The 27,149-nt window shown below is 46.5% G+C and overlaps 1 protein-coding gene across 4 annotated transcripts in view; it reads left to right on the top strand.

The window, feature by feature from the left end:
* The window catches only part of LOC309889387 (E3 ubiquitin-protein ligase NEDD4-like), a 140,697-nt gene that overhangs the window by 8,612 nt on the left and 104,936 nt on the right, over nt 1-27,149 (top strand). The window contains exon 1 of one of the 4 annotated variants that reach the window (XM_082782187.1): nt 21,785-21,911. The exons of the other annotated variants lie outside the window; for them this stretch is intronic. Coding sequence (XP_082638313.1) covers nt 21,873-21,911 — 39 coding nt within the window. The 5' untranslated portion in view covers nt 21,785-21,872. Of the gene's footprint in view, nt 1-21,784; nt 21,912-27,149 lie in introns of those variants that run through there. 4 annotated transcript variants of the gene reach the window in all.

Here is a 27,149-nt window from a genome sequence, read left to right as displayed (position 1 = left end):
CTCAAACTTTGTCTATTTGAACAATTGCCATCTTTTTCCAAAAAATGTATTGGTCGATTAAAAAAAAAAAAAATAAAATCTGCATGAAGATGAATAAAGCTGGCTTCATTCTATAAATGGGTGGCCTCACTTTCTTGGTTTTGACCCCAGAGAGGCAGATCCTGTGTCTGAAAGGTCCTTGAGCCCCAAGTCCCTGGAAGCCAGGAGGCTCCGTGCTTGGTGGCAGGGAGGTGACCAGGTGATCCCAACGTGCTGTATGCCAAGTGGAAGAAGATAGTGTCCACAGGGTTTAGCATGGAAGGGAAGTGTCAGGTTTTGTGATGGGAAGGAAGAGACCAGGCTGAGGGCATGCGCGATGGACAAACCCGGGTACCTGGAAATGAAGCTGAATTGGCTGCTCCTGTAAGAGGCTCTGATCTGCTTCTTTCTCTTCTGGTGTTAAGCAATGCTGTATGGAGTAGCTGATATGAACCTACTGGATTTCCACTGCTGAGAGAGAGGGAGGCCCTGCTTTCTTGTTTTTGCCTCAGGCCCTTCCATGATCCAATACAAACTGCTAATTTGCAGTCAGCTGCCCATCTCCCTGCTGGGTTGGTGACCTGTGGCGGCTGCCAGAGATGATGAGAGAGGTAGGTGGGGGTGGAGGGTGTGCGTGAAGAGGTAGCAAGGCATCTGCAGTTTGGTGGCTGTGAGGTACCGAGCTGGCTCCCTGGGTCTCATGAATCCGGGCTTTGGCTGGAATCATGGCTGTGAAGTCTGCGGTAGGTTTGTTTAAAGACGTCTCATCTGCTGCCTTCTGGAAGTGTTAATGGACAAGCCACTTGGCAAAGTTTTTCTCCACTTAGCAAACAAGAGGAGAAAATACGGGCTTCTTGAGATTGCCTGTTACGATGTTTGTGGTGATGGGAGTGGTGGGAGGGACGCGTGATGTGCGGACAAAACCACGCGTCTGCTTGCTGCGTGGGGTGGGTTCGCCTGATTAACAAAGCCATAGGACTGCGGCTTTGGAAGCAGCAAGCAGCAGCATACTTCTTTGCTTAACCTCTGCTCTTCTTAGTGAGTTAATGTTTTATGTGTTATAAAATGGTAGCGCAGCCGTTGGCTGTAACTATCAGACCAAAAGAACTCAAAAATACTTGGTTTGGACACGTGTTGCTTTAGTGAACTGGGTGATAGCTGCAGACTGTATGAAATGCATGAGTGGTGTGTACGCAACTTCATTTTATAGTGGTGGTAAAGGTGTAGTTGTTTAAAGTCTCAATACTACAGGACACTCCTCCCTCTCCCTGACTTTGGGTACGTGTCTTTTTCCTTTCCTTTTTTTTTTTTTTTTTCCTTTTTAAACCTGGACTTAGTGCTCAAGCGATCACATAGGTAGGTCAGTAGGTAGACACTTGGGGAGACAGCAAACTTCACTGCACTTGCCCGAGACAGCTGACTCAGGAGAACAGGGAGGGAAGCTGAAAAGTGGCTTCTTCCCTGCTCACATTCATGTGTCCTCAGGCATGATTTGGTTTTGGTGCGTGTAGGTAATGGTGCTCCGGGGTTGCTAGAAAATGGAAGGCAGCTTCAGATCTGTTGGACGGTGTTACTTCTCCTCTGCCCAAAGTTGCTTGAATGCTATACAGCAGCATTTGGTTAACTTAGAAATACTCAGTGCTAAGTATCTAGACCTTCTGGGGTGGTTTTCCGATTGCTTTTCGTTCCACTGAATACCAGAAATGAAGTCTTGTATTTATGCTTTTAAGAAGTGTCATAGTGCAATGCATTGCACTTCTGAGTAGGAAACTTTACTATTTTTAATGACTATGAATATATTTAAACCAGGCATAAACAGCCTCGGGATTGGGGAGGTACAGTTACTTACCTAAACCGGTGGAAAATTCTTTGCTCTCATCAACTTTAATGAATGGTAGCGTTTTCCTTATTGTTAGGAGAGGCTGACCAACTATGACAAAAATAGTTGCTCTTGAGATGTGAATTATTATTATTTTATATTAAAGGAGCAATTAGTAATATCTCATTGCTGCTTGAATGGAAAGGATGGGTGCCTTGTCTTTCCAGCGTCTCTATAAAAAAGTTGGCTTCTCGAAGTCAAGTAGGAAATACCAGATGTGATGCTGAAAGTTCACGTGGAAGTTCAGCCAGAAAAGGATGGGTGAATAATCCCTGTTCCGGCAGCTTTGGCCCGAGGAGGCACTTCTTGTTTCTGTTTCTTGTGTGAGGGAGCTTTGTGGTTTCCTTTTACCTTGCAGGGTAGGTTGGTCTGAACAGCACTGTGACACACCTGTGTCCTGATGGGATCCGTAGTGGTGATTCACGTAGTGGTGACTCTGCGCAGTCCCTGAGCAGAGGCTTATGAGATAACCCCAGAAAGCAGCATGCCTCTTGTTTCCCGTGTTCTCCATTAGTAATCCTTCCCTACCCGAACCTCCTGGTCTCATGCAGCAGGAGGACTTCCATCTGATGCACTGTCACTTCCTTTGCTAGGCTTTGTACAGGCTTTTTCCCACAGTTGTGACACTAATCCTCTTCTAACAGTAATGGTTGGTAAGAGGCTTGGTATGAAACAAACCCGGACATCATTATGGCATTAGCAGGCTGAGAATACCGCAGGTGCTTCTCTCATTAACGAGCTTCCTTCTGGACCTGCCTGTAACCTGCTGCTAGCTCAAAGTAGGCTTTCTGTGCTGTGTCATTGTAGCCTCACTGATGAGTAAGAGCTGCAGCACACACTTCGTGCAGCATTTTTTTCACCTTGCCAAAGAAATGTTCTGTATTTTACCTGCCACTTATGTCTCCGTGCATCTGTTCCTCCGTTTGTGGAGCAGTTCAGCACTGGAGCAGAGAGGTTGGAGCATCACTAGAGCTCTTCTAGACCCAACAGGACAAAGTCCCAGGACAGCTGGTCAGAAGTCAGTGTTGCCCCTGCTTTGAACAGAGTTTTGACAGAGATATCTAGTCCAAACTATTTGGTAACTGAAGTCTCCAGAGCTGGTGAAGTAGTGTAGCAGGCCCCCAGTTCCTCAGAGTACATTTTTTCCCCTTTTTAGAATTCACTGTATTTTGGAAGCCTGTTGTGAGCCTCATTTGGTTTATTCCACAGATTAGCAGACAGCCTTGTATTGAGTAACCAAACCTTTCACAAAGGGCGTTATCCTGATAGTGCTGCCCTGTTCCTGCTTCTGTCTTGGAGATACCTTCTTGTCCTGTGATCTCATTAGCATGCTGAAGAAACTCATACGTTTTTCTCCCCCGATTTGAGGACGTGACTTCATTGATGCCTAATTCAGCATAAGGCTGGGCTGCAGCCACCAGGGTGTTGGCTCTGCCTCTCCTGAATGTGGAGAAGGGGAGAAGTGGGTGCAGTGAGTACCACCCAGCAACTCCTTGTCCCGCGGGGCTCCACATTCGAGCCCTGTTTTCTGGGGTGTGTCTGCATCCTGCAGTAGTACCAGATGGCACGTGGAGCGGTGCTGTAAAGTTTTGATTTGGTTTTACTAGTTTCTGTTGCAGTTTGAAAGACGAGACCAGGTTTGAGCAGGTCGCAGGTGTTAATTACCTAGGAAGCCATTTGTCACCCTCTGCATCCATTGCTCTTAATGCAAGATCCTGGAGAGCCCCTCTTGGAGGCTGTCAAAGCCATGGGTCTTTCTTAACTGTTAATGAGCAGCCTCAAAATCCTCAGAATTTAAAAGCAAAATTTGTAGTTAATATTTTTTCATGTTTTGTGGAGCTCTTCCCATATCTTTTGACTACATGTGGAAGAAATTCACTTTTTCTTTAGAGTATGTCCAGAATATGTGTTGGAACTGGTTCATCTTTTTAAGGCTTTCGGTCCTGATTTCAAGTCTTTGCATTTTGATTGATTAACATCCCTATTAAAAAAGGAAATGCCTCTACGCTTGTTTGAATTGATTTAGCAAAAACCTGTATTGTTCTCTCATCCTGCTGACCATGTAAATTTGCCTTTAATCTGCTGTGTTACTGCCATGCAGTCTGATTATTATTTTTTTTTTTTTTTTAAGGCTGGCCTATTCAGTTCTGAACCGCTTGTAGCTGCGTTCATCTTGCTGCATTTCCTTCTAGTAAGGGATTATTAGATGTAATTCGGCACAAGTAACCTGTGTGAGCATGTTCCCTGCCTCGCAGCCAACCATGAAGTGACTCAGTGACTGGGTGCTGCGTGTTCTTGCTCGTCTGTACCCTATGAGTGACAAAGGTTTTGTTTTGGATTCCTAAAACTTGCACAAGAGGCTGAGCCGCTAGCCCGTGCAGGAAAGCTGATGTGAAGGGAGTCTGAGAGCTGCAGTCTGCAATGGGTGTCACTGCACATTGTGATCGCTTTTCCTTTTTGGTATTTTACGATGTATACTTCAAAGACCAAAATCCCAGCCTTTGGGAAATAAAATCAAGGTTTTCAAACCTGTGCAACTCTGTAAGCTGCAACACACGTACGCTGGTAGCGTTCGATAACACAGGGACATGTTCCAAAGGCCCTGTGTGGCACTGTTGGCGTTGCTGTGGAAACCTGCATTCTAGCACCGGCTGGTTTCAGTGTTTAACGCTCAGCATCCTGATGTTTATGGAAGAGCTGAGACACTGCTGTGGCTGGAGGGTGAGTCCAGCTGGCCGGGGCTGTTGTACCGCTGGCCCCGGGGCCTGGACCCGGCGTCGCACCGGCGCTGGATGTCTGGCCTGAGGTAACTCCCGAGGGTCAGATGTTCTCCAGGTGTGCCCTGGGGTTAGTTTTGCTTTCCAGGGTGCCCTCTGATAACTTAATTCCCCTGGGTTGTTGAAGAATGGGACGGGGCCTGGAACCACCACTGGGTGCTCCCCCTCAGCCATGCCCTGTCTACGGGGCTGCACCTGAGAGCCGTGCTGGCGACACCTCGGTGCTTCCCTTGCAGGAGCCTTCCCAAGACAGCAGTGTGGTTATCTCCAGTGGTAAGGACGGATCGTTTGGGGAAGAAGTGATTCTGTTATGAACTGGTCTTGTGAACTTTTTGTTCTCCTCCCTGTAGCCTTGATATCTCTGAAAATCCAGGGCCTTTTTGTGGGAAAAGCCTTCTCCAGTTCTTATCTGGACTTCCTGAATTTTTCTTGCTTTGACATTCACATAAGTCATGTGCTCGCCTAGCAACAGCTTGTTTTTTTTTTTTGGTTTGAGATGCTTTGTTTTATTTTTCTTGCTGGATGTCATGATCTCGTCCTTGTTTTCTGGCAGCTGCCTGTTAAATCATTCACGTTCCTGGGACCAGCTCAGCTTGCCTTGTTCCTCACTTCTTCTAGGACCAGAATTTGCTCGGAGGTTGCAGAAACGGCTGACTCCTCTCCGTTTTGTGGGAAGCAGAAGTTGCTGTGATGTGCCAAGGAACTGTGTAAATGAAAGCAGTGCTTTACACCTGATGATTAATACTCTCTCACCTTAACTGTGCCCTCTCACTCCCTTTCTCACCCAGCCCTGTGAGGACTGTGTTGACACCCTGGTATGTGCCTGTGTTTGTTTTGGCAGATGTTTTTGGGTGAAGTCTTGGCTTTGGAGATGAAATGTCTCCTCTCTAATCTTCTCACACCTTTAGTTGTGTTGCTCTGTGCCGGATGTTTGATGCGTTTTCCTTAATGTCTCAGATGGATGGTTTGTAGCTGCAGTTCAGTGACCGTGAGCCCTGCTGATCCGTGTGGTGAAAGGCAGGCTGGAGTGCTTCAGCCGGAGCATCGCTGGGGAAGCGGCAGTTCCTCTCTGGGCAGCACTTCTGGGATCCTGTCTGTGTCCAGCTTGAGCCCCCCATGCTCAGGGCAGATGCTGATGAGGCAGAGCAAGTCGCATGGGTCATCAAGAAGGCTGGGGGAAGGAGCGCAGGGCATGCAGGAGGGGTGGCCCCGGTGGGTTTGCTCAGCATAGGGAGGAGAAGGCTGAGGGGGTGTGACTGCTGCCCACCCTGCAGCCAGCAGGACAAGAGAACAGCAAGAGGAATTCCAGCTCAATAGAAGGATGGGCTGCCCCCGCCACCAGGTGGTTAAGGACAGGAGAGAGGCTTGGAGTGGCTGCAGAGCCTTCAGCACAGGAGGTGGGCAGAGCTGGGCTGGAGACGGCCCTAAGCAACCTGTGTTGATGCTGCCTGGTGTAGAGCTGGGGTTTGACTGATAATATCAAGGTATCCCCTTCTAATTTTTTTCTGATTCTAGTGATGTCTTTGTAGGAGCCGTGTGTGCTAATATGGTTCCCGTTTGTTTAGACTTCTTGCTAGATCATGGGTATTGAGGGTTTTATTGCTTGGTACTATTGCATTGATATACAAGGGCAATAAATCAGTGTGAATCCGCCAAGATTCTTAACTAAGAAATAATAAGCTAAAAAATATGACTATAGAGGGAAGGTTTCTGTAAAGCAAAAGAATAAACAACAATTATATATTTAAGATAAAGAACATCTAGTTATTAAATGCTGAGTTGTTATGGAAGACTTGAGTCTTACCTGGCCTTTACTGTTAAGGTTTGGTGCATGCACATGAGGGCAGTTCTTGACTTCTGGTTTTCATGTCTGATCTCTGGTTGCAACCTCTGCTCTTTCTGTCTTAGACAAAGGCAGTATTCATCATCCTTTTCAGCAGAGGTTTAAGCCCCTCTCTGCAGTTAAACTGGCTATTAATGTCATGTTAGCCTCCAGTCTTATGTAGCTTAAAGACTGGAACATGCTTCCCGTTTTATTGATGCTAAAGAGACTACTGATTTAGAAAAACGAAGAATTTTCCAGGAAAGACGTGGTCATTGGTAAGTGGGTACAGGAAATGAGCTGCGGTATGTGATTGCCTTAGAAAAGCTTTTTTTACATTGAGAGATCTCCCCCTTCCTTCCCCTAATATTTCATAAATATTCAGTATTTCATATTTCAGCTGAAAGGTGCATTAAAAGCAGGAAGTATGTGAAAGCACAGACAGGGTACATCGTGGTTTTTAGTTTGTTTTTCAGTTTTCTGTCTTCACTCGTAGGTTTTGAGGAAGGCTGCATGAGGAAAGAATGGGATGGGCATGGCACTATTTCTGAGAGCTAAAAATCTTGAGGAGATATTTCTGCATCCATCAGCTGAAAATACTCATTCAGGTGTTCTCGTCTGGTAATAGTAGCTAATGAAGTAGTAGGCTTTGCATGCCAATAAAACAGTCTTAAACTGAAAGAGGGCAGATTTAGCTTAGATGTTAGAAGGAAATTCATCACTCAGAGGGTGGTGAGGCACTGAGCAGGCTGCCCAGAGCAGCTGTGGGTGCCCCATCCCTGGCAGGGTTGGATGGGGCTTTGGGCAACCTGGGCTGCTGGGAGGTGTCCCTGCCCATGGCAGGGTTGGAGTGGGGCGGTCTGTAAGGTCCTTCCCAGCACGAGCCATTCTCTGGTTCTAGGAAAACCAAAAAGCACTCACCCTTTTGCATTCAAGCAATGACTTGGGGAAGACTGCCTGTGAGGTTCTCCTATGTATTTCAGCTGATTTACGTTTAGTGAGAGTTCTTTTGGCCATGCTGCTGCTGGAACAGAGCTTGATCTAGTTGGAAAATTACTGGGCTGGCTAAAAAGCCGCCATGTGTCTTCATTAGAGATAATTAAAACGAAACAAGACAAGGTTGTTGCAAAAGGTTGCAGACTTAGTGATTAATGTTAATTTCTCACTCTTATTTACTACCTTGCATCTTTGGCAGCCTGCCTGTTGTGCTGTGCCTCTTCTGTGTTAGTCACCTTCCCATCCCATGTTGGTTTCTTGCTCTGGGGGAGGAACCCGTACGTTTCCTCTCCAGCACTGTTTTCTCCAGCCTGCTGGTTCTGTCCTGCCCTGCAGCGTCACCCGGAGTTCAGCAGCTTGACTAGGTATCGAGAAGTCTTTTTTTTTTTTTTTTTTTTCTATGAAAATTATTAGGAATAGAGAATAAATATCTCTGAATGATCCCTGCTTCAAAGAGCTGCTGTTAGGCAGTCTGCCTCTCTAGGCCAGTGACTTTTAGGCTCCCCCTTGTAGCCGAGCCTCCTTGATGAAGCTGGCTGTGATCTGTGCCATGCAATCAGCCGTTCCCTGCCCAGGGCTGGGGCTGTTCCTGCTCTCTGCAGCATGTGTTGGAAAGCGAATCCAGATCCAGCAGAGATCAGGCAGTCGTGGGCACCAGGCTGGTACCTCGGGGTAGGAATTACCGCTGGGCACCTGCAAACCTCTGCTGGAGAGCGCGGCTCTGTTGTAGCTGCAACCTCCTCCTCCCCACAACAGTGGGGTGAAGACTGTAGACTTTTGGATAGGTGAAGCTTGCCTATTTACAAAACACTTGCTAGTTTGTGTTCAACAAACCTTTAAAACAAATTTCTTCTTCTTACACGTGCAGTAAGAATGTGTGGTGCAGCTTTGTGCTGAGAAGCTGAAGTATCACGTTACGGCGGTGTCTTTTCAGACTGCAGTAGATTAATCTGATCTGACCCGACCCCTTCCCTTCCATCAGCTGTAGTGACCATGAGTAGCAAACCCCCGTCAGCTCAGAGAATTGAACTGACATCAAATGAATCTCCTATTGGGCTTGTCTGTGAAATCTGCCTGCTGATCGGACTTGCTCTGTGGCGGTGCGGGTGGTAGACCAGACGTAAGGACGACAGTGGGAATGCGTGGAGCTGAGAGCTCCGTCCAACCCAGCCCGCTCTGTGGTTGTGTGAAACGTTGGTGCTCCCTGCAGCTCATCCCCTAGGCAGAGGAATACTTCTGTCAGTCTTGGCCTGCAAAAGGACAACATCAGCTGAATTTCTGCGTGATGCTTTGTGGGTTTTGTGCAAAAGCCAAGAATTTGAGGGAGTTCGGATACTTAATTGAATTTTCTTGGTCGTGGCTTTTGAGTTGTACCTGATATTCACTGGGTAACTTGCACGCAGAGGGGGAGAGTTTTCAAGTGAGCAGCGGCGCTCCCGCTGGAGCTTCCTGCAGAGCCTGGGAAGAAGGCAGAGCCCGCGTGGCTCCGGGGGCAGGCTGTGGTGTGGCCGTGCAGCTCTCGGTGCTCCCCACTAAATGCTCTGCCCCTGTGAGGAAGCTTTCGCTTTGGAGTTTTTGTTGTCCAGGCTGTATTGGTGGGAAACAGGGAACCTACCGGGATTGTACAGCGGTTCTGGGAGGCTTTTCCCTTTCTGCTTGATAAATTGATCTCGACACGGCAACCCTCATTTTTATTTTGTGTTTTGGTGATTTAATGGGCTGTCTGAGGTCTTAAACGAAATGGTTTACCCTGGTGTTGCACACTAGCCACTGTCTGAACACTTTCAAGAAATGCTTTTAGCTCCTTGTAGTGTTTCGTGATGGCACCTCTGACAGTATTTGAGCTGTACTCAAATTTATGGCTCTAGTTCTGATCTAGGGTGGTGTGGGGTATTTTTTTGGGTAACTTGCATATTCCTGGATTTTGGGGTTCCTTTGAGCAACCACTTTGAGCTGCTTTTAGTGAGCTTTGAGCAAGTGTGGCAGTGCGGAGAGCAGAGCTGAAGGAGTCGCCTTGTTTTGTTCACCTCCTGGCACTGCTGGGGCTTGGCAGCTCCACTTGACTCCTCTCCTAACACTTCTGGTGGTGTAAGTTCCTTACCAGCAGTTGCATTTTCTGAAGCTGTTACCTAGCCTTGTGGGCAGGTTCTCCTATATTTAGTACGAGCAACTGCAATATAACATAGCGTGCTGGCCAGTAGCATTGCGTAATATACCTAAGCCTAGATATTGTTTCAAAACTCAACATCTATTGGAGCAGAAGCCTGTTAAAGGACACAGTTCTCTGTGGGGTTGGATTTTGGTATCTCTGCAGCAGTTCCTCGCTAGTCTCCTCCCTTTGCTTTTGGTGCAGCCACAGTAATTACAAAAGCAAACAAAAACCCAAAGCAAAAATTTCTTTTTTGTAGATCTTGTCACTTCTGCAAGGGGATGTAACTTTATTTAACCTGTCTGAAGGAAACTGTGTTCCTCAGGCTGCTTCTGTTAATTTGTATTATCCTGAGTAACCTTCACCATTGTACGTAGTTCACTATAAAATTAATTTGATGTCTTGGAGGAACAGATAAGACAAAAATCAGCCAGTAGGTGAGGGGACGTGATCCTTCCCCTGCCCAGCACCGGTGTGGGTGCATCTGGAAGCTGGGCCCACTTCTGGGCACCCCGGTACAGGAGACGTGGAGATGGGGAGGGAGCATGGGGCTTGGGGCCGCGGGGATGCTGGAGGGCCTGGAGCCATCAGCCTGCGGGAGGGGAGTTTCGGGGATCTCTCCGTGTCCCTAAACACCTGTGGGGAGGCGTGGAGAGGACAGATCCAGGCTCTTTGAGTTGGTGCCCATGGCTGGCGCAGAGGCAGGGCCAATTGCATACTTTTGGAACTTGATCTGGTTGTGGTGAAGGAATTACTGCTTCTACCTGCTCGTCACCTCTCTGTATTGCATTGCTAACGCCACAGAAAATGGGGTAGAGGCTGTTCCTTGGCTTTGTGACTTGGCTAAGAAATTTTGAATTGCTGTGCCCTCTGCTCCCTCCTTTTTCTGCTTCATCCAAGAACATGCATCTGTGTTTCTCTGGGACCGGGTCCTGCTCTGATATGATGAATGACTGACCTTATTACACATCTTCTGCAATACATCGGTTTCAATGTGGCTTTTGTTCGGTGCGTTGAGCTGCATTCTGCATCCAGAATGCCTGGCAGAACACAAAGTCCGGCCTTTGTTTGGGATAATGAGTGTTGAATGTTTTAATGAGTGTTTCTTAGTCTAGTCAGTGTCAAGTACCATTTTAGGAACAAGTGACTGAGCTAACCTCTGAGCTTTGTCCAGCAACAATCCATTTATTTATAGGATTTCACAAACTCTTACGGAGTTCCCTATCAGCCAGTAACACAGTTGAAAATAAGGCCCCTCACCAAACCTTCCACCCTCAACACATATGTAGAAATTATTTACAGAAAACTAAAAATCTCTGTGTCAAAGGGAAAAAAAAAAAATATATCTCATTAAAAAAGAAAAATATGAACCTGCCTTGCCAGTTAATGGCATTTCTGATACGAGGGCAGCTCCCAGCACATCCTGCTGCCTCGGGACTGGGTGCGTTGTTCACCTGTCTGAAAGCAAGGCGTGGGTTGAAATGCCGCTAACCCACACGAGCTGTCCTGTAGGCAGGTACCTGCTGGCACAGCTCAGCCGTTGGATAAGTGAATCTTAAGAATAAAAATAAAAAAAGGGAACTGGTTAAGTGTTTTACAGGCATTCTGCTACCAAGCAGGAATCCTGGATTTTTTCCGAAAGCCCGTTGGTTTGCTCGTGATGGTATTACCAAAATTGATGGCAACTGTGCACATTAATTTAAGGTGCCTTTGGCTTTTTTTGGCAGTGATCCTATGTACTTTCAGTAAGGAAGGTGGTAACTGCTGTTCTTTCTGTAAAGTAGCTTAAATTCACATATGCATAGGAAATAACTTGTCCAGCTAAATTACTTAAATTTATTTTCCTGCATCCATCATGTTTGTGCTAGTACGCTTTTTGACTACTGCAGGTTTTGCACATCATCTTAATTCTGGTCCGTGCCTCCAGCTGCTCACAGGGCATGCCAGGGGCATCCCGGGGAAGCTTCCTTGGAGAGCTTTGCTCTCCTTCCCGTCTCAGAGCCTGTGGCTGCTCGCTGCCAGCTTCCCGAGCCCAGCCCATTACACCTGCACTGATAACTGCATGGTTTTCTCATCTTCTAGGAGACGGCAGTCTAACTGAGAGCTTTCTAGCCCTGGAGTATAGCTTTGAATTGCAAATATTCTTTGCCACCACCAAAAGTTAAAAAATCCTTGTCAGAGGGCTGCCGTGTTTTTCCAAGTGAGTAGGAGAGGAGTGGGAGAGGTGGAGGAGCTATCAGGAGAAGAGCATCTCCTGCGGGATGAGCAAGGTGTTTCGTGCGCAGCGTGGTTCATTGCACAGCACGTTCCCAAATTCTCTTCTGATCCCTGCTTCCTGGATTCAACGCTCCATATGGTGGGTGAGTGGACAGTGCCTCCACGTTTGGAGTGGACATCACCCCAAATCTGATCGCTGTAGATCTTCAGTCAGAATAAGCCTTCTGGGGAGAAGGTGTAATCCTGAGTGAGCCGGTGCGCTGTCTGTGCGCCCGCACACTGTGTCTTTGCCTCTGCAGAGGCTGTGGAGAGCTTTGTTCTGATCTTCAGAGGGGTGAATTTTTGTAGTCATGACTAAGCGTGCAGTTACATCTGCCTTCATAGGTACAGGTCGTAGCAGCCAAGGAGCTAAAAAGTGAGCAATTCGTGAGTTGGCAGCAGACCCTTCCTGCGATTTGGACCTCGGCTGCCAGATGAGATGCTCTTTTGGAGGCACCCTCCTTTTTCCCATCCTCCTAGGCTCCGGGTGCCAAGAAATGCATTTTTATAATGGCCTGAGGAGAAAGCTGGTGGTTAAAGCAGTTTCAGAAGGAGCACACGCTGCAGTGAAGATGACAAAGCAGATGGCTGAAGTTCTCCAGAGTGAGCTTTCCCATGCCCCCAGTCACCGAGGAGCTGGCAGTGCACAGCTCCCCGCTTTCAGCCACACCTGCGTGCTGAATGGGAACAGCATCTCAGAGAATCGCTGAGGCTGGAAAAGACCTCCAAAATCATCTGGTCCAACCATTCCCCTACCATCACCCATGTCCCTAAGCACCACATCCAACCTTTCCTTGAACACCCCCAGGGATGGTGACTTCACCTTCCTGGCAACCCATCCCAATGCCTGACTGCTCTTTCCGAGAAGAAATGTCTCCTCGTTTCCAACCTGAACCTCTCCTGAAGGGAGCTGTAGGTGGAGATTTCAGCTTGCTGCTCTTCCCAAATGCAGTGCAAACATCTTGGAAGAATAAAACCAGGATACAAAAGCCTGAGAATTAGGCTTCTATGGTTAGAGTGGATCCACCAGCTTGGTGTAGGTGCTGGCTTTTCTTCTGCTAATCTGGACAGAGACTGTAAAGAGGAATTTGTCCCCCAAGCCCAGAAACGCCTGGGGAGCAGAGCTAGCAGCTGCATTTGTCCTTAAAGACAAGGCGGAGGTACTGCTGGGGGATAAAACTTGGTATTTAAAACAAAAACAGCAACAAAAAACTTGAAGATGGAGAAGAGGCCAAAGGAATGAGCTGCTGGGTTGACTGACAGCAGTGCTCATTGAAATGTTAATGTGTTTGAAAGAGTTCCTTCACCAGGGAAGACTGGAAACTCTTACAGTAACATTAATTATTAACTTCAGTTGAGAGCTGCAAGATCTAATTTCATTTCTTGCTGGATAATAGGATGATTCATGCAAGGAAACAAACTGTTAGAAAATGGAGTCTTTCTGTGAAAATTGGCATTCCTGCTCTCTGCTCTAAGCCGAAGTCTGCTTCAGTTGAGCTATTGCAGTGCTTCAAAAAAGTGACGGGAAAGTATCAGGCTGCGCTCAGACATCAGGCTGTCGATGTCTCCCAGGTCCTGGGGTCCATCCGTGGCCTCTGTCTCTCTCTGTATCCCCCGGCCCCCAGCGGACACCCAGCCGTGCTGCCTCGCTTTACCCCCAGAAAGCTGAGGGGCAGAGCAGGAGGACGAGCAGCACCAGCATGATGAGCAGGTGATGGGGCCGGGGCTGTGATATAGCTGTACTGAATGTGTCGGCCACTCAAGGGGCACGGATACGTGCTGGCCACTGACCAGGTTCAGTCTGGGGGTGCTGAAGCTCGTGGTGTCGCTGCAGCAGCTCCCGGTCCTGCCTCAGGCCTCGCAGAGAGCAGAAACGTCTGTGCTGGTCCACCTTGCTCGCGGCATGCGTGTGTTCGGCAGGGATCACAGCCAGTTCTTGCTGTCGCTGCACACCATCTTGAAGCAATCTGTTCCAGTCCTCCTGTCTAGGACACTGTGGGCTGTTCCACAGACCCTCTGCAGGAGCTGCTGCCAGAATCAGCGGTGGTGAGAGCCCCATGCTGGAGGCAAGGGGTGCCTGGGGAGCGGCTGGCCAGCATCAGCACAGGTCGTTTGGGGCCGTCTCCATCCCAGCTTTGCCCATCTCCTGTGCTGAAGGCCCTGCAGCCCCTCCAAGCCTCTCTCCAGTCCTTAACCACCTGGTGGCATGGAAAGCCTGTCCTGTTCAGCAGGAATTTCTCTGGTGTTAACTTGAGATGGTCGCTCCTTGGCCTTTTGCTGCCTGCTCTGAGAAGGGGTCGGCTGCGCTGTCCCTGTGGGGGCTGTGGGGTGGGCAGCAGTTGCCCCCCCTTGGCCTTCTGCAGGCTGAGCGAGCCCAGTGCAGCCCCTCCTGGGTGCTCCTCGCTCCAGACCCTGCGCCATCGGGGCAGCCTCCAGTCGGGTCCTGCCCCCCAGTTCTGCAAGCAAGCTGGGAAGCGCAGGGACTCCTCGCAGTTGATCACCTTCCCCACCTCCTTGCAGAACAAACCTCCACCATCCTGCAGCCAGGGCTGCCGCTGGCCTTGCCATCAGCGGGGGGCTCCTGGCCCTGGGGACGAGGTCCTGCACAGAGCCTCCCCTGCAGGGCTCCCTGGGTGTGTGGATGCAGTGTGCTGTGTGTCACCTGCATCACAGGTGCCAGGGGCTATTAGGCTGATGAAATAGGTTTGTGTGCCTGTCTGCTACAAGGTTTATTTTTAATTTACCATTATTTTTTTTTTTTTTAATATGTATGACAGAACAGTGCAGATCTGCTCACAGGGAATCAACTGGTATTTTGGTAGCGATCACACCTCTCAGAAATCCTTGGGACCCCTTCTAATGCACATTTTAAGATGGCTTTGAAGGTTAAACTTAAAGTGCACAATAAGCTTGGGTCATCGTTGTGCAGAAGATGAAAGTAAGGTGTGTGCTTGGTAATCCATTGATTTTTAAAGAGTCGTAAGTGTCATCACCTGTGTGTGACTGGAAAGGTGAGGCCTCACACCTGCCTTTTTTAATTATGGGGCTGACGAGGTGGCCTCTTCCCCTTCTCCTGCCCCTGGGGTTGTTGTCCCCACTCCTTAGTTCTGGAGTGGGGGCATGGAATGGCAGCTGCATTTGAGAGTTGGCTTCAGCTCTTGGTGCAGGGCTCTCAAAATGTTGAGACCAGAAGCTTGAATCTGGTCTGTTTTTAATCTTTATAACAGCTTTTGCAAGAACGTGGAAGAAGACAGTTTAATGCTGTGCAAAAACATTAAGAAGAAACGCAAGAGGAAAACTTGATTAAGGAGGAGGATACAGAATAGAGGAGTTCTTGTGAGTATTTTAGTCAGATCAGTAGCTAATGTTAATGGGCTTGAAAAAGGAATTGTTTGCCAGGGAAGCCTGTGGAAGCTGCTATTGCTGCCACCTAAGCAAACTGTGGGTTTCATTCTTATAGTGAGAGTAACCACATCGCATCAGACATCTTCGTGTCTGTTTTGCTTTTGAGCAGAAGTTATGGGGTGTTTGTTTAAAAACAAAAACCACAATACGTACACTGAGAGGTAAATCTTTGGGTCATCTGTGGCTTTACTTTTTCAAGTTTTTGTTGTTGTTCCTTCAAAGTGTTTTTAAAATATTTTAGCTAGAAGGCTTTCTTAAGTAACAGTATTTGGAACCATTTCAATGGATGCAGCCTGTAATGAATTATAAAAAACACTTTTGCAAACTACACCAAGATTTGATGAGCAAGACCTTAAAACAGATCCTGATAATATTACGTTAAACCAATGCACTTGGACAAACCATATTCAACATGAAGGGCAGAATATTTGTTTTCCAACAGAAATCTTTTAAAAACCCCAGCAAGCCCATATTTTTTTCTCATGTTTTTATATTAATACAGTGGCTGAATGGAAGTTGGATAACATCTCTAAAATAAATGCAAATGCTTATCATTTTTTTTAATGTTATACATGTATATGCCTCTGTTAATTACCAGATTCCTGCTGATGTTCTTATCCCTCCTCCCTAGAAAATGAATCGTTGTCTTTCTATTGTGGTAGAATATACAGTAATTAGCATCATGTTCATTTAGCCATGTAAATGTAGAGAATACCTGCTACGCTCCAGTCATTGAACAGCAAAGAAACTGGTGGAGCTCTGAGATGCATGAAGCTAGCTCTCAATCAAATTCTGGGATTATAGCCTATGTTTCGTCCTTTTTACTTCTACAGTTTATCAGACTTGCTACAAACCAAGTTTCAAACAAGATCTTTTTGTAGTAAATGAATGCACCGAGCACTGAAATTGTAGAATAAGATTTAGTGCCAGCGAAGTTCACTAATTTTTCCAGAACTGCTCTTAGAGCATTTTGGATTTGGTAGCACTGTATGTTGCTCTTTAACATTTTGACTTGTTTCTCTTCTGCAGCTCAAACCAGGATGAATTAAGATTACATCATGTTAGACCTAACTGAATTTACCATCCTGTTTGTTAAGCAACAGTCTTCTATGGTTTTGTTCTCTTAGTATTCCTAAAATCGCTACTGCATGATGTGTTTGAATTACAAGAGATGTAATAATCCAGCGTTAATACTTTATAATTGGAAGGTGTAATTATTAACATTGCAATCGTACTTGATTTTTGGTTTGAGCAGAAGAGAATAATCAAACTCCTTCAAAACTTAGAGTTCTTTGTCTTTACTTTCTTTGTTCGCAATAGTTTTTTCCTTCCTCTTGGTGTAAACTGTGCGTGGAATCAGTCCAGCTGATGCATTTCATCTGCAGTATTTCTCTTGTGCATCTCTACAGAAGTCTTTTGAAAGCAATGCTTTTAATTTTTGCATTCCGCTGTACCAAGATGAAATGTGTTGTGTGCTAAAGCAGTGTTAGATCTTCAGAACAACAGATCCTAAAAGTGACTAATACCCCTTCACAACTATTTTGAAAATGTGCTTGATAAAATCTTTTTTTGAGGTTGAAGTGCTGCAGTACAAAGGTGTCCTTTTAGGGATATTTAAGGTTTTGGCAATGTCACTGGTATTTTCTTGTCACTTTGTGTAGGTCTTCTGTTATCAATGCTTTTCAGCAAAGCCTATTTAAGAAATTCCTTGTCCTGTTCCTCATCTGCCCTGCAGCTCGTTGTCTGCATGAAACAGAGAGTCCTGTGGCAGCTTTGGTCTGTGGGCACATACGGTTAAATAGATCACTGACGTTATCTTGGTTAGAAATAAGCCTCCAATTACAGTTTATTGTTGGAATTACATTTTTATTGAACGCATGTCCTGTCATTAAACAATGCAGCAGCAATAAAGCTGACTGTTTATGGTCTAAAATCTTTAAATATCTAACAAGAATATAGATTGTGGTTACACAAACATGCTTGCGTGAGCAGTCAGCAACCAGTTGGGCTACTGGAATGAAGTACATCTAAACCTCCCCCGTTTGGTACGGGATCTTCTCTTGAGCACTTGGTGTGCATAGCCAGCCTTTTGAACCTGCTTTAGAGATTTGTGCCTTTAAAAATCTAAACTGACCGACGCCATGCTTCTCAATGTGTGTGTTCTGTGTATAGAACTAAGACAGCAGTGTTTGTTACCTAGAACCATTTCCTTAGCTTTTCACGGAGGAACTGTGAGTATTAATCTAGGTCATGATGATGATCAGTGCTGGCTTTTTTAATTACAGCTGGCAATGCCCTCAGTATTTAAAGAAAGAAGGTATCAGAATTTTGATAAAACTTGCTTTAAACAAATGTTTTTTAGATTATATACGTAGGAAGCAGTTGCCACTCTGAAACAAAGACCTTGAAGTTCTTTGTGTGTGAGGCCAGCATGTGTGCGGAGCGGGAGGAAGGCCTGGTGCTTTCCCTCCTGCCGCCCTGCGGGATGGCGGCCGGCCAGTTCGAGGCTGGGCACTCACTCTGTGTTTGGGGAGCTGCTAAGAATTATTTTCGTGCTATCATAGGAAACAATAAAAGCTGTAAAGGTGCCCTTTGAAGTGTGTGAAGTGGCAGGAATAAAAGACAGGCCCATAACGAGCACGGCCCCAGCTTCTTCAGGCGTTAGCTCAGCTCTGAGCAGTCTGTTGGGGCCAGCGGGCTGTGGTACCGGAGGCCAGCAACCAGCGGAGCACCCCAGAGCCCAGTCCGGGGCCCAGTCCTGTCCAGCACCACCACTAACCACCTGGACGGTGGGGCAGAGCAAGCCCTCAGTAAATTCGTGGGTGGCATGAGAGTGGGAGCTGGACTTGTTTTTTAAGACAGTATTTGATTAGAGAGTGGCTGCTCGAGGTCGTGCTGGACTTCCTAAAAAAACCCTTCCTTCAGCTTTGTGTGCGGAGGTGTTGCTTTCTGCCAGAGCCTCCCCCTGGGACTGCCCGCGTGCAGTTGGGTCACAGTGTCTTAATGATGGTTACCAAGTAGAACTGTAAAAGGATTATCCTGGAAGAGCAGTTCTGAAGCCATCTCAGTGCCACGGCGTGTTAGCCCCCGTTGGTTTGCATCTGGCAGCAACTTCTTAGTGCGAGCTGTTAGCTGGGGGTCGGGGCTGTTCTTCGTTGCTGGGTAAAATTGGTGGGCGTTCAGCAGCGCCTTGGATTTTTGCGTTCCTCTTTTGACTAGTAAGTTTTGAAGTACTGCTCTCTGTATGCTGTAAGTACTAGATCTGTCCGGACATTGACCCGGGGATAATGAATATCTGAAATTAAAGCAGCTGGCCTTGTTTTACTCACCATGGTTGGCAAAGCTTTTACGAGTGTCAGGACCGGTGTAATGCAATCATCCTACTTGTAAAGAGCACCATTCCTTTATTTTATGGTCGTTCATGCTTAAAGGGCTATTTTTGCATGCCAAAAATAGATGTTTGTTGAATAAAAGCTTAAAGTTTTAAAGAATCAGCTGAATTTCTGTATCCCCCAAGGAAAACCACCACCACCAGCAATAAAGCCTTACTGACAGATTTTACTGTAGGAAATTGCTGTTTATTCTTGCAGTAAATATTCTATCTGGATGCAGAACATGTTGGTGCTGACATCTGATGCAAGATTTCTCAAATTTTTTTCCCTCTTAAAACTGAAGTCCATTTAGGGGAGTCACTTTCAGGTCACCGACTTCTGCAGATGTCCTGCTGACTCCTAGTCACTGCTTTGTACGTGGTTTTTAATAGCAACGTGTCACAACTGCTTTTTAGGTTTCTTTGCTACCACCAATTAAATAGGTCTCTTGGCTTGTCCAGAGAAAAGCAGATGGAGGCTTCTTTCAGGAAGAGAAATTCCCATGCTGAAAATCCATCATATCCAGATGATTCAGTAAATATCCCCTCCTTTCTCCCGCTGCACTGCATTTTTACCTCCCTCGTGGGTGCCCGTTACACAGCGATGCGATTTCAGCAGAGGTGAGTGGTGGCTGCGCTTTCTGCACAGGGGTTGCTGCTGCCAGCTTCTCGGGGCAGCCCCGGTCGTGCAGCTGGAGCAGTAAGGCTGAGCGTGGAGCTGGGCACAGGAGGCGTACAGACCAAGGAGCCAGGCAGGTGAACTGCAGGTAGCAGCGGGCCCCGACACCATCAGGAGCTGAGGAGGGAGGGAGGCAGCGAGGAATCAGCACCCCTTGGGCCAAGGCTGTCTGAGGGAGGCCAGTCAGCCTGGCTGCCCAGCCTGGCTCCTCTGGGTGCTCCCTGAGCTGGGGAACTCAGGGAGCTCCTCTGGGTGCTCCCTGATCTGGGGAAGGGGGGGCAGCAGCCTCTGGTGGTGGTAAAAACTGGAAAGAAAGCTATTGGGTAGGAATTGTTTCCCTTTGCTGGCACAGCTGGGCTTAGAAGACATTTGCACAGCCTGTGTGAGCCTGCTGGAGAGTTTGCTGAATTACCTGGTGCGGAAAACACTGTGTTGGTTAGAAGAATTCCTCTAGTGAGTGATATAAATAGGTCTAAGCGTTAAATAAGGAAAATCAGGTCTCATACTGCAGTGCAGCAAGGCCATTCATTTCAAGTTCTGCATTCATGTAGGCATTTCCAAAGACTACAGGTGACCCAGTTCAACGTGCTTGCTGAAATTGCTCAAGTGTATCTGACTGCATGGAGTTAAACTGATTTTTATAAAAATAGATCACCAGGAGCGTGTGGTTTCTTTTTTTTTTTTTTTTTTTTTTAATGTGGTAAAATACCCTGCAAACAAATCTTCATGAGCTCAGTGCTGTGTGGTTTTAGCCTGCTTGTGTTGTTGCTGTCAGAGCATTAGGCTGGGAGATTTGAGTTCTGTTTGCTAATTCTGTCACTGATACGCTTTGATCTGAATACCTTGCTCCCAACGTGTGTATTTTTAACTTGCTCACTTCAGTTTCATCAGTTGTTTTGTCCACGCATAAGGGCAGCACGGTGATACTTCCCTGTTAAGACCAACTTGCGCCTTCCTGAAAATTTGCCTGGTGTTTTTTCCCATCTGTATCAGTCTAACCAAGGAACATGGGAATATACTTTGCCTCTGAGAGTCCTAAGGCCTAAGAGTAATGCTGTAACTGTTGTTGTGAAACATCTGATGGTTTTCTGTTGCGTAAGCGTTAAGGTTCCCACAGTTCCACAAGCTCTGCTGTTCTTGTCCTGCCTACCAGTATTGGCTTCATCAGCTGGGCCTCGACAAGGTATTCAGTAAAGCCTAGTTCGATAACTTTGTAGTGCTCTGGGATATCCAGGGCTTTTTAAGCGTAGCCTGACACAGCCTGCGGTTACACTGCACAACCTTGGCTTTGTGCAAGCTTTCCCCGAGCTGAACGCCCCTTCCTTCCTGCCGGCCCTTCGGGCTCATGGCACAGCAGTGTGGGGAGGTCGCTAAAGTGCACCTTGTTCTGGTCTGGAAAAGAGCAGGTCCCCCTAGGCTCGGGGCTTTGTGGTGTGAGGACAAGCAGGCAGGTGCTGCTCAGCAGTATAGTCCTGCTTTCTGCGGGACAGGAGCTTGGCTCAGGCTTCACTGCCTGCTGCACGGGCAGCCCTCCCCTCAGCCTGGTGGCTTCCTCTGGAGAACCCCAGTCGCACAGCATTCCTTCCTCTGAAAGCTTCTGTTCAATCCCTCCGATTTCAAGATCTGCCGTAGGCAAAATATGTTGATCTGTTTTTAAATGTGTTGCCTCATGCAATGTGTGTTAAGAATTCTGCAGGGAAGAAAAAGCAGGACTGCCTTTTCGGGCAATCGGCTGTAATATGGGTTGGTTTAATCCACCAAGAAATCAAAGTAAAAATCAGCATGGCTCTCCTATGATCTAATTTGTCTTCCACATATTCAGTTGCTGAAAGATTTAGGATTATTCTAACACTGTTAGTTTGGCTAAAGAAAATATTCCTTTTTTTTTTTTTTTTTTTTTTTTTTTTTTAAAAAGTAGGTTGAGAATATTCTGTTTTGTTTTGAAACTGCAAGTCCTAGTTGACTTTTCACAGTAATGCAGAAAACTAAAGAGCAGTTTGTTTGGGTATTTGTATATTTTTGTTATGTCCAGCACAGCGGGGGCTTTGTGTGTGTTTTTTTATTATTATTCAGAATAACAAAAGGGCCAAGAGTTTAAAAACAAGTTAAAGATTTGTTGTCTTTTCCATTCTGTTACATTTTGCAACACTTTAAGTGCAATAAAAATAAAGAAGACGTGCTCAGTGGATGGAACTGAATTCACAGTCTCTGGCGTGCAGGTACATTTCCAGTATTATCTGGTTTCTTTCATTCCACTCAGTGGAAATTTACCTCGCTGACTCCTATCTTGGTTTGAAATCAAAAATGTCTGTATACAGAGGGGGAAAAAAAAAAAACAAACAGCATTTCACCTTAAGCTTTCTTCAGGTGAAACACTAGATTGCTGTCCTTTCACCTTGTTGCCTTGGTGACGGCAATTTATTGCCTCCACCGGAGAAACTTCCGTGTACCGATCGCTGCTGCTCAGGGCGCTCGGAGCCAGCCGGGCCTCGCTGTGCTGTGAGGAACGCCATCCCCCTGCATGCAGAGATCCCGCACCAAGGAGACGCTGAAGTGCCTGGTGAGTTTGCCTTTCGTTCCCCGCTCCGGCACTGTGTCGGGGTGAGGTCTGAACTGTGCTCCCCAGCTGCTAGGACGGCTGCCTGATTGTGAGGCTTCGGAGTAGACGTGAGGAGGGCTGGGCTGCCCGAGGCTGGGGCTGCTGAGGAAATACCTGCTGCACCTCAGGCATTCGTGGCGTGTTTCTAAAAGAAACTTGTCCGGCTTGAGAGATTTGACTTGTAGTTGATTTTATGTGCCTTTCACTAGGTAATTGTGGAGGAACACATTAAATCTTCAGTGCGTCACTTCTCTGGTCTGCGTGGCATCTGTTCAAATACTGGCTTGCATTGATCCAAACTTTGTCTGCCTTTCACACTTGTCTGTTCATTTAAAGAAAAAAAAAAAAAAAAAAAAAGGAAAAGGCCAGGCTTCTAATTTTATACCCGTATTGATTATTATTTCAGTGCTGTTCTCTTAATGTGTGTTCTAATCCTGTGGGATTTTCTGTCCTACAGGAAGCTGAACTCTAGTTTTTCTTTCATCGGGCTGGCTTGCTGTGGATTCCTGTCTGTGTGTGTTCAGAACGTATGAATGCATTTTCCAAAATGTGTTCGGGTTGGCTTTCATAGCACAGCCATCTTGCTTTAGTTGGCGTGGACTGAGTTACCTCTGCTTGGTTATTGTCTGCAGGGGTGGGGAAGGAGCGGGCAGGCCAGGGCACCGTTTACCTGCATTCTTCCCTCGGTGCCGCTGACTTCTCCCTGAACTTCCCAGCTCTGGCGTATTTCATTAATCTAACAGCTGGAGGGATTTTGCTTTTCTTTTTTACATTAACGTTGTAATAGGTCTTACAAATGACTTTGCTTTTCAGAGCACCTGGAGGAAGTGCATTTAATGCAAATTTTAAAATATGAATTGTATATGTAAATGTATGTACACAAAATGTCATGATTCTCTAAGCATACCTGTATTCCTGCCTGTTCTGGGAGGTGTGCGAGCTGTGCTGGGGTCTGTTTGTAGGTTTTGCTGTGTGGTTGGCTTTGGTTTTCGTCACAGGTGGCTCTTTATTGGCTGACTTGCTCCAATCTAAGTCAGCTTCCCTGAAATGGCAAAGTGAATTACAGCTGAGAACCCAGCCTGTGCAAAGAGTATCCTTCAGCAAAGAATAAAAGTATGTAACCTCTGACATTTTCAGGGAGGCGAGAATACATAAACTTCATGTTAATCATTGGACAAAGCAGAAATAAGCATGAATGTGGTTACCCGTGGAACTCCACATTAATACCTAACCAAGCACTTTATGGTGTCCCTGCTGAAGCAGGTTGCGAGGCTAAGGTTAGAGGGGTGAGGGTGGAAAGAGCATAGGCATAAAGAGCTTTGACAAGTGAGGCTTCAAAAGCATTAGCGTGCTACTGCTTAGCTGCTAACAACCCCAGTCCTGAGGCACGGAATTCTAGGAACAAGAAGGGAAAAATGTATTTTAGTCAATGTACTGTGAACAGCCTCGTACTGAGGTCATCTGTGTCATAGCTGAAGAGCCAAGCCAGGAGGAAAGCAGTTCCTCCTGGCTTGTGGGGATGCAGCAGCAGTGGGGATGCCACACTGGGCAGGGGTACAGCAATAGAAACACTCCTTGCTGGGGTGGGCTGAACTCCTCTCCTAAACAGTGAATTTTAAAAAGAAGCTTAGGATATATTCTTCTGAAAATGTATACCACTGAATGCAGTTCAGAGGAAAAGTTGCGAGTGAGGTGTCCGTCTCATCTAGCTGGCTGTTTGTCAGTGGCTAATGCTATTTCCTCCGGACAACGTGGCAATTGTACGGAAGGGGAATACGCTTTAATCTTATCACCAGACAGGCATTTCTTTGATAAATGTTTAGAACTGTGAGTAGCATCAGAAGAGTGCCACTTAAAATGTCCACTTAGCAGGACTACCAGAAGTGATTTAAAGATGGGTACAGTAGATGAGTTGCTGCTATTAATCACTGTCAGCGTCATAGCTTTTAAATCATCCAAGGACCAGTTCTGTGTGATTACTAAATACAAAATGAAGAAGAAGGAATCCAAGTCAAAAGCTCCCATCCATGGCAATGGAGAAGTGGGGAGAGGAAGGCGGATCTCAGATCTCCCACGTTCCCGTCTGCTTCAGGGCAGATGCCGCTGGAAGCAGTGTGAGCGGGCAGCCAGTGTCAGGGCTGCTTCCTGCTGCCTTGGAGCAGAGCTATGAAAATGCGAAGTAACCTTGGAATGCCAGATCTTAGCTCACTTTGGATAGATTTTTAGGGTGACCCCATGGGGAAATATGGACCATGTACCATTTCTAGAGTGCTTTTGTGGACTGCTGCCTGTTCCTGGCAAGGAATGTCAACTTGAGCAGCAAATGGCTTCTAAATCACTCAAGACCTCCGGTAAGGACAGGGATTCCTGTTGGGTGGTCTCAGCTTTGCTACTGTCCTCTGTCCTTTACTGTACCCCACCTCCATGGTTCCTGTCTCCTGGTCCTGGGGATGCTGGTGGAACGACGGGGCAAGGTCCTAAGTGAGCCAGCTGCTGGCTGCTTGGGTGTGTGGGGAGGGATGGAGGGAGCGTCCCAAGGTTTGTCCTTGGGCCTGACCCCTGGGTTTGGTGGTGATTGCCTCCTCTACTGACTCAGAGGGATGTCAGAGTTGCCAGAAGGTGGAAGTTTGTGTTGGGCAAAACTGCTATGAGAATGTGTCAGATGATTGATTATCTATGAAAGTCTTTCAATCAAGATAGTTAACTGCCAATAAAATCTGCTGGATTTGTGTCTGTCAGTGATGCCTACACAGTTTAAGGTCATCTTTCTGCTTATTGGCATATCGCTTCACATGAAGTTCTTTGTACGGTTGATCGTTCTCAGCAAGTTAAGATTTGTAAGTGGAGTCAGTATGTTTTATTAGGCCCTTTTATTAGAATATATTCATTACACTGATTGCAGTTGTAGTTGGAAAAAGTAGACAAGCTTTTGGGCATAGGTACCTCTTTTCAGATCAACTTTGTTAACCCACTCTGCATGGTCCTGTTCGTGTACCCAACTTGCAAACCAGGGCACCAGCTGTAAGTCCCTCCAAGTGTCCATCAGCCTCGCTGCACACCTACTTTCTCGTGCATAGGATCCCAAGAAGAACCATAGCTCCCCAGTAGGTATATCGCTTCTCCTTGCCCCTCCAAATTTGTGTCCTCACCCAGTTCTGTACTTGTATCTGGGGTTTTCCTGCACACTGAACACAGTCAACCCGGCCTCTGCAGGATACGTCAGGCTGCGTGCTGGTGTTTGTATACATAACTATTTCCAGGTAGCCCTGGACTTTGCTGCACTGGGTTCCTGACTCAGGGTTTGTACTTTCAGAGCCATCAGTCACACCGTGCAGAGCATAAACAGTGAGCCCAAGAGGTCTTGGCTTCACTGATAAGTGCTCTTGGTTTGTAGTTACCTAGTTGTGGAGTCAGCGTTAAATGTCTTTGTTTCTAAATATTAATCTGGAGACTGTATTCAGATGACATCTAACTTGCTTAAAACATTCTCTGTGCTTCTGCACAAGGACTTAAAAGGGTAGTCAGCGTTTTCTGGGTTTACTGAGTATGGCTGGGTGCTGTAGGCAGAAGTCTCAAATTTCTGGTCTTGGTGCTTGGTTTGTTGGCATGCTGCTTGTGGGCTGCACTGCCACAAGGTGTTGACCTAGGTTCAGAAAAACCTCAGCAGGAATGGAGTGAACTGGAGGGAGAGCTGTTTAAGTTGGCACTTTCCACTGAAAGAAATGTGTGTGTAAACATGCAGGTAATATCAACAAGCCAAAGTGCTCCTTAGCTAAAGATTAGCCCAGGCTCAAAGCTGAGGAGGGATCACTTCATCTGGGCTTCACATCCCGGACTTTCTGTCTCAGAATTTTTCTATGTGCAGCGATCTTGTCCTGGCTGCTGCGGCATTCATTGTTCCCTGGATTTGCAAGAAACCAAACCAAAACCCCAGTTTTCTTTTTCTTGCCCAGCCTTTCAGAGAAGGGGGAGTGGAAACCTGTCAGGTAGCTGACGGTGTTTCAAGTCTCCCGTTGTGCCTAACTAAGCAATCCTTTATCTGGCTTGTGATGGACGCTCTCTATTGCTGTGAAAATTTAACTCCTTCCTCTACCTAGATGCAAGGTACTTGCAGATAAATAAAAGGGACATAAGAATCAAACAGAAGAATATGAAAAGCTTACTTTTCCTGCCTTTCAGTCTTACTATTCCCCCCAGCATTGCCAGCTGAGGAAGTGGAGATCAGTGGAGACAGAAACTGGAGGTGTCCACCTGGGAAGCTGGGAGATGCTCCTGCTGCTGGTACCCACTGCTACCAGCAGCGAAGGCTGAGCAAGCTCAATGTGGGCACCTCTCCGCTGTGTAATTTGAGGCTTTGGGCAGTCAAGTGACACGGAATAGTCTGTTGTATTTCTGCTGTATGCATCCACATGCACGTGCTGTATGCATCCACATGCACGTGCTGGTGTTGGTACACTGCTTTTGGGAGTACTTTAACAAAAAATGATAGAAGTTCAGTGCATTACAAGAGCATCATTTAGCAGGCGAGCTATCTGAACAGCTCCTCGTGTGCTTCAGACCAGCGCATAATTAGCATCATGCTAATGCAGAACAATTTGCTGCCATCCAAAATACACCTTGCTCATTGCATACAATAGCTGTTAGGAGAGTATTGTGCTGACCAAAGGAAAAAACTGAGTGTAAGTAGATGAAGCCTTGTTACCACTTGAGATGTTTTAATTGTGCTTGAAGTATTACGTTTATTTCATGCATATGAAAACTTGAACATATATGTGCAGAAGCACTGTCTTTCCTGCTTGGTAAAACGGAATATTTAGCAGAGGCTGAGAGCATGCATGCGGAGTGGGAGCAGGGTCATACCTTTGTGCACTTTATTTTAAGCATGAAGTGAGACTTAGGATATGTTTTTGAAAATCTGTTTCAGTTGTCTCGAGGATTATCTTTTGTGTCTTGCAGACCCTGAATTAGAGATTCTCCACTATTTGGCCATCCTCTGGTTCTGTGATTTTATTATTATTATTTAATCATACACCATTTGATTCAATTAATACGCTGAGGTGATGTTAGTGCAGCAATAAGATGCCACTCCAGCAGAGTTGATGGTAGACTTCATGGGAGGAAACCTGAGTAGCATTTGTGACATAGTTACTGCTAGAAATCCCTCTTTTGGTCCCTCTTCACTTAATGTTACAAATTCTT

The sequence above is a fragment of the Aythya marila genome, assembly GCF_965140915.1.
Source record: "Aythya marila genome assembly, chromosome: W".
In the NCBI taxonomy this organism is placed as follows: domain Eukaryota; kingdom Metazoa; phylum Chordata; class Aves; order Anseriformes; family Anatidae; genus Aythya; species Aythya marila.
This window is presented reverse-complemented; position numbering and strand designations above follow the sequence as displayed.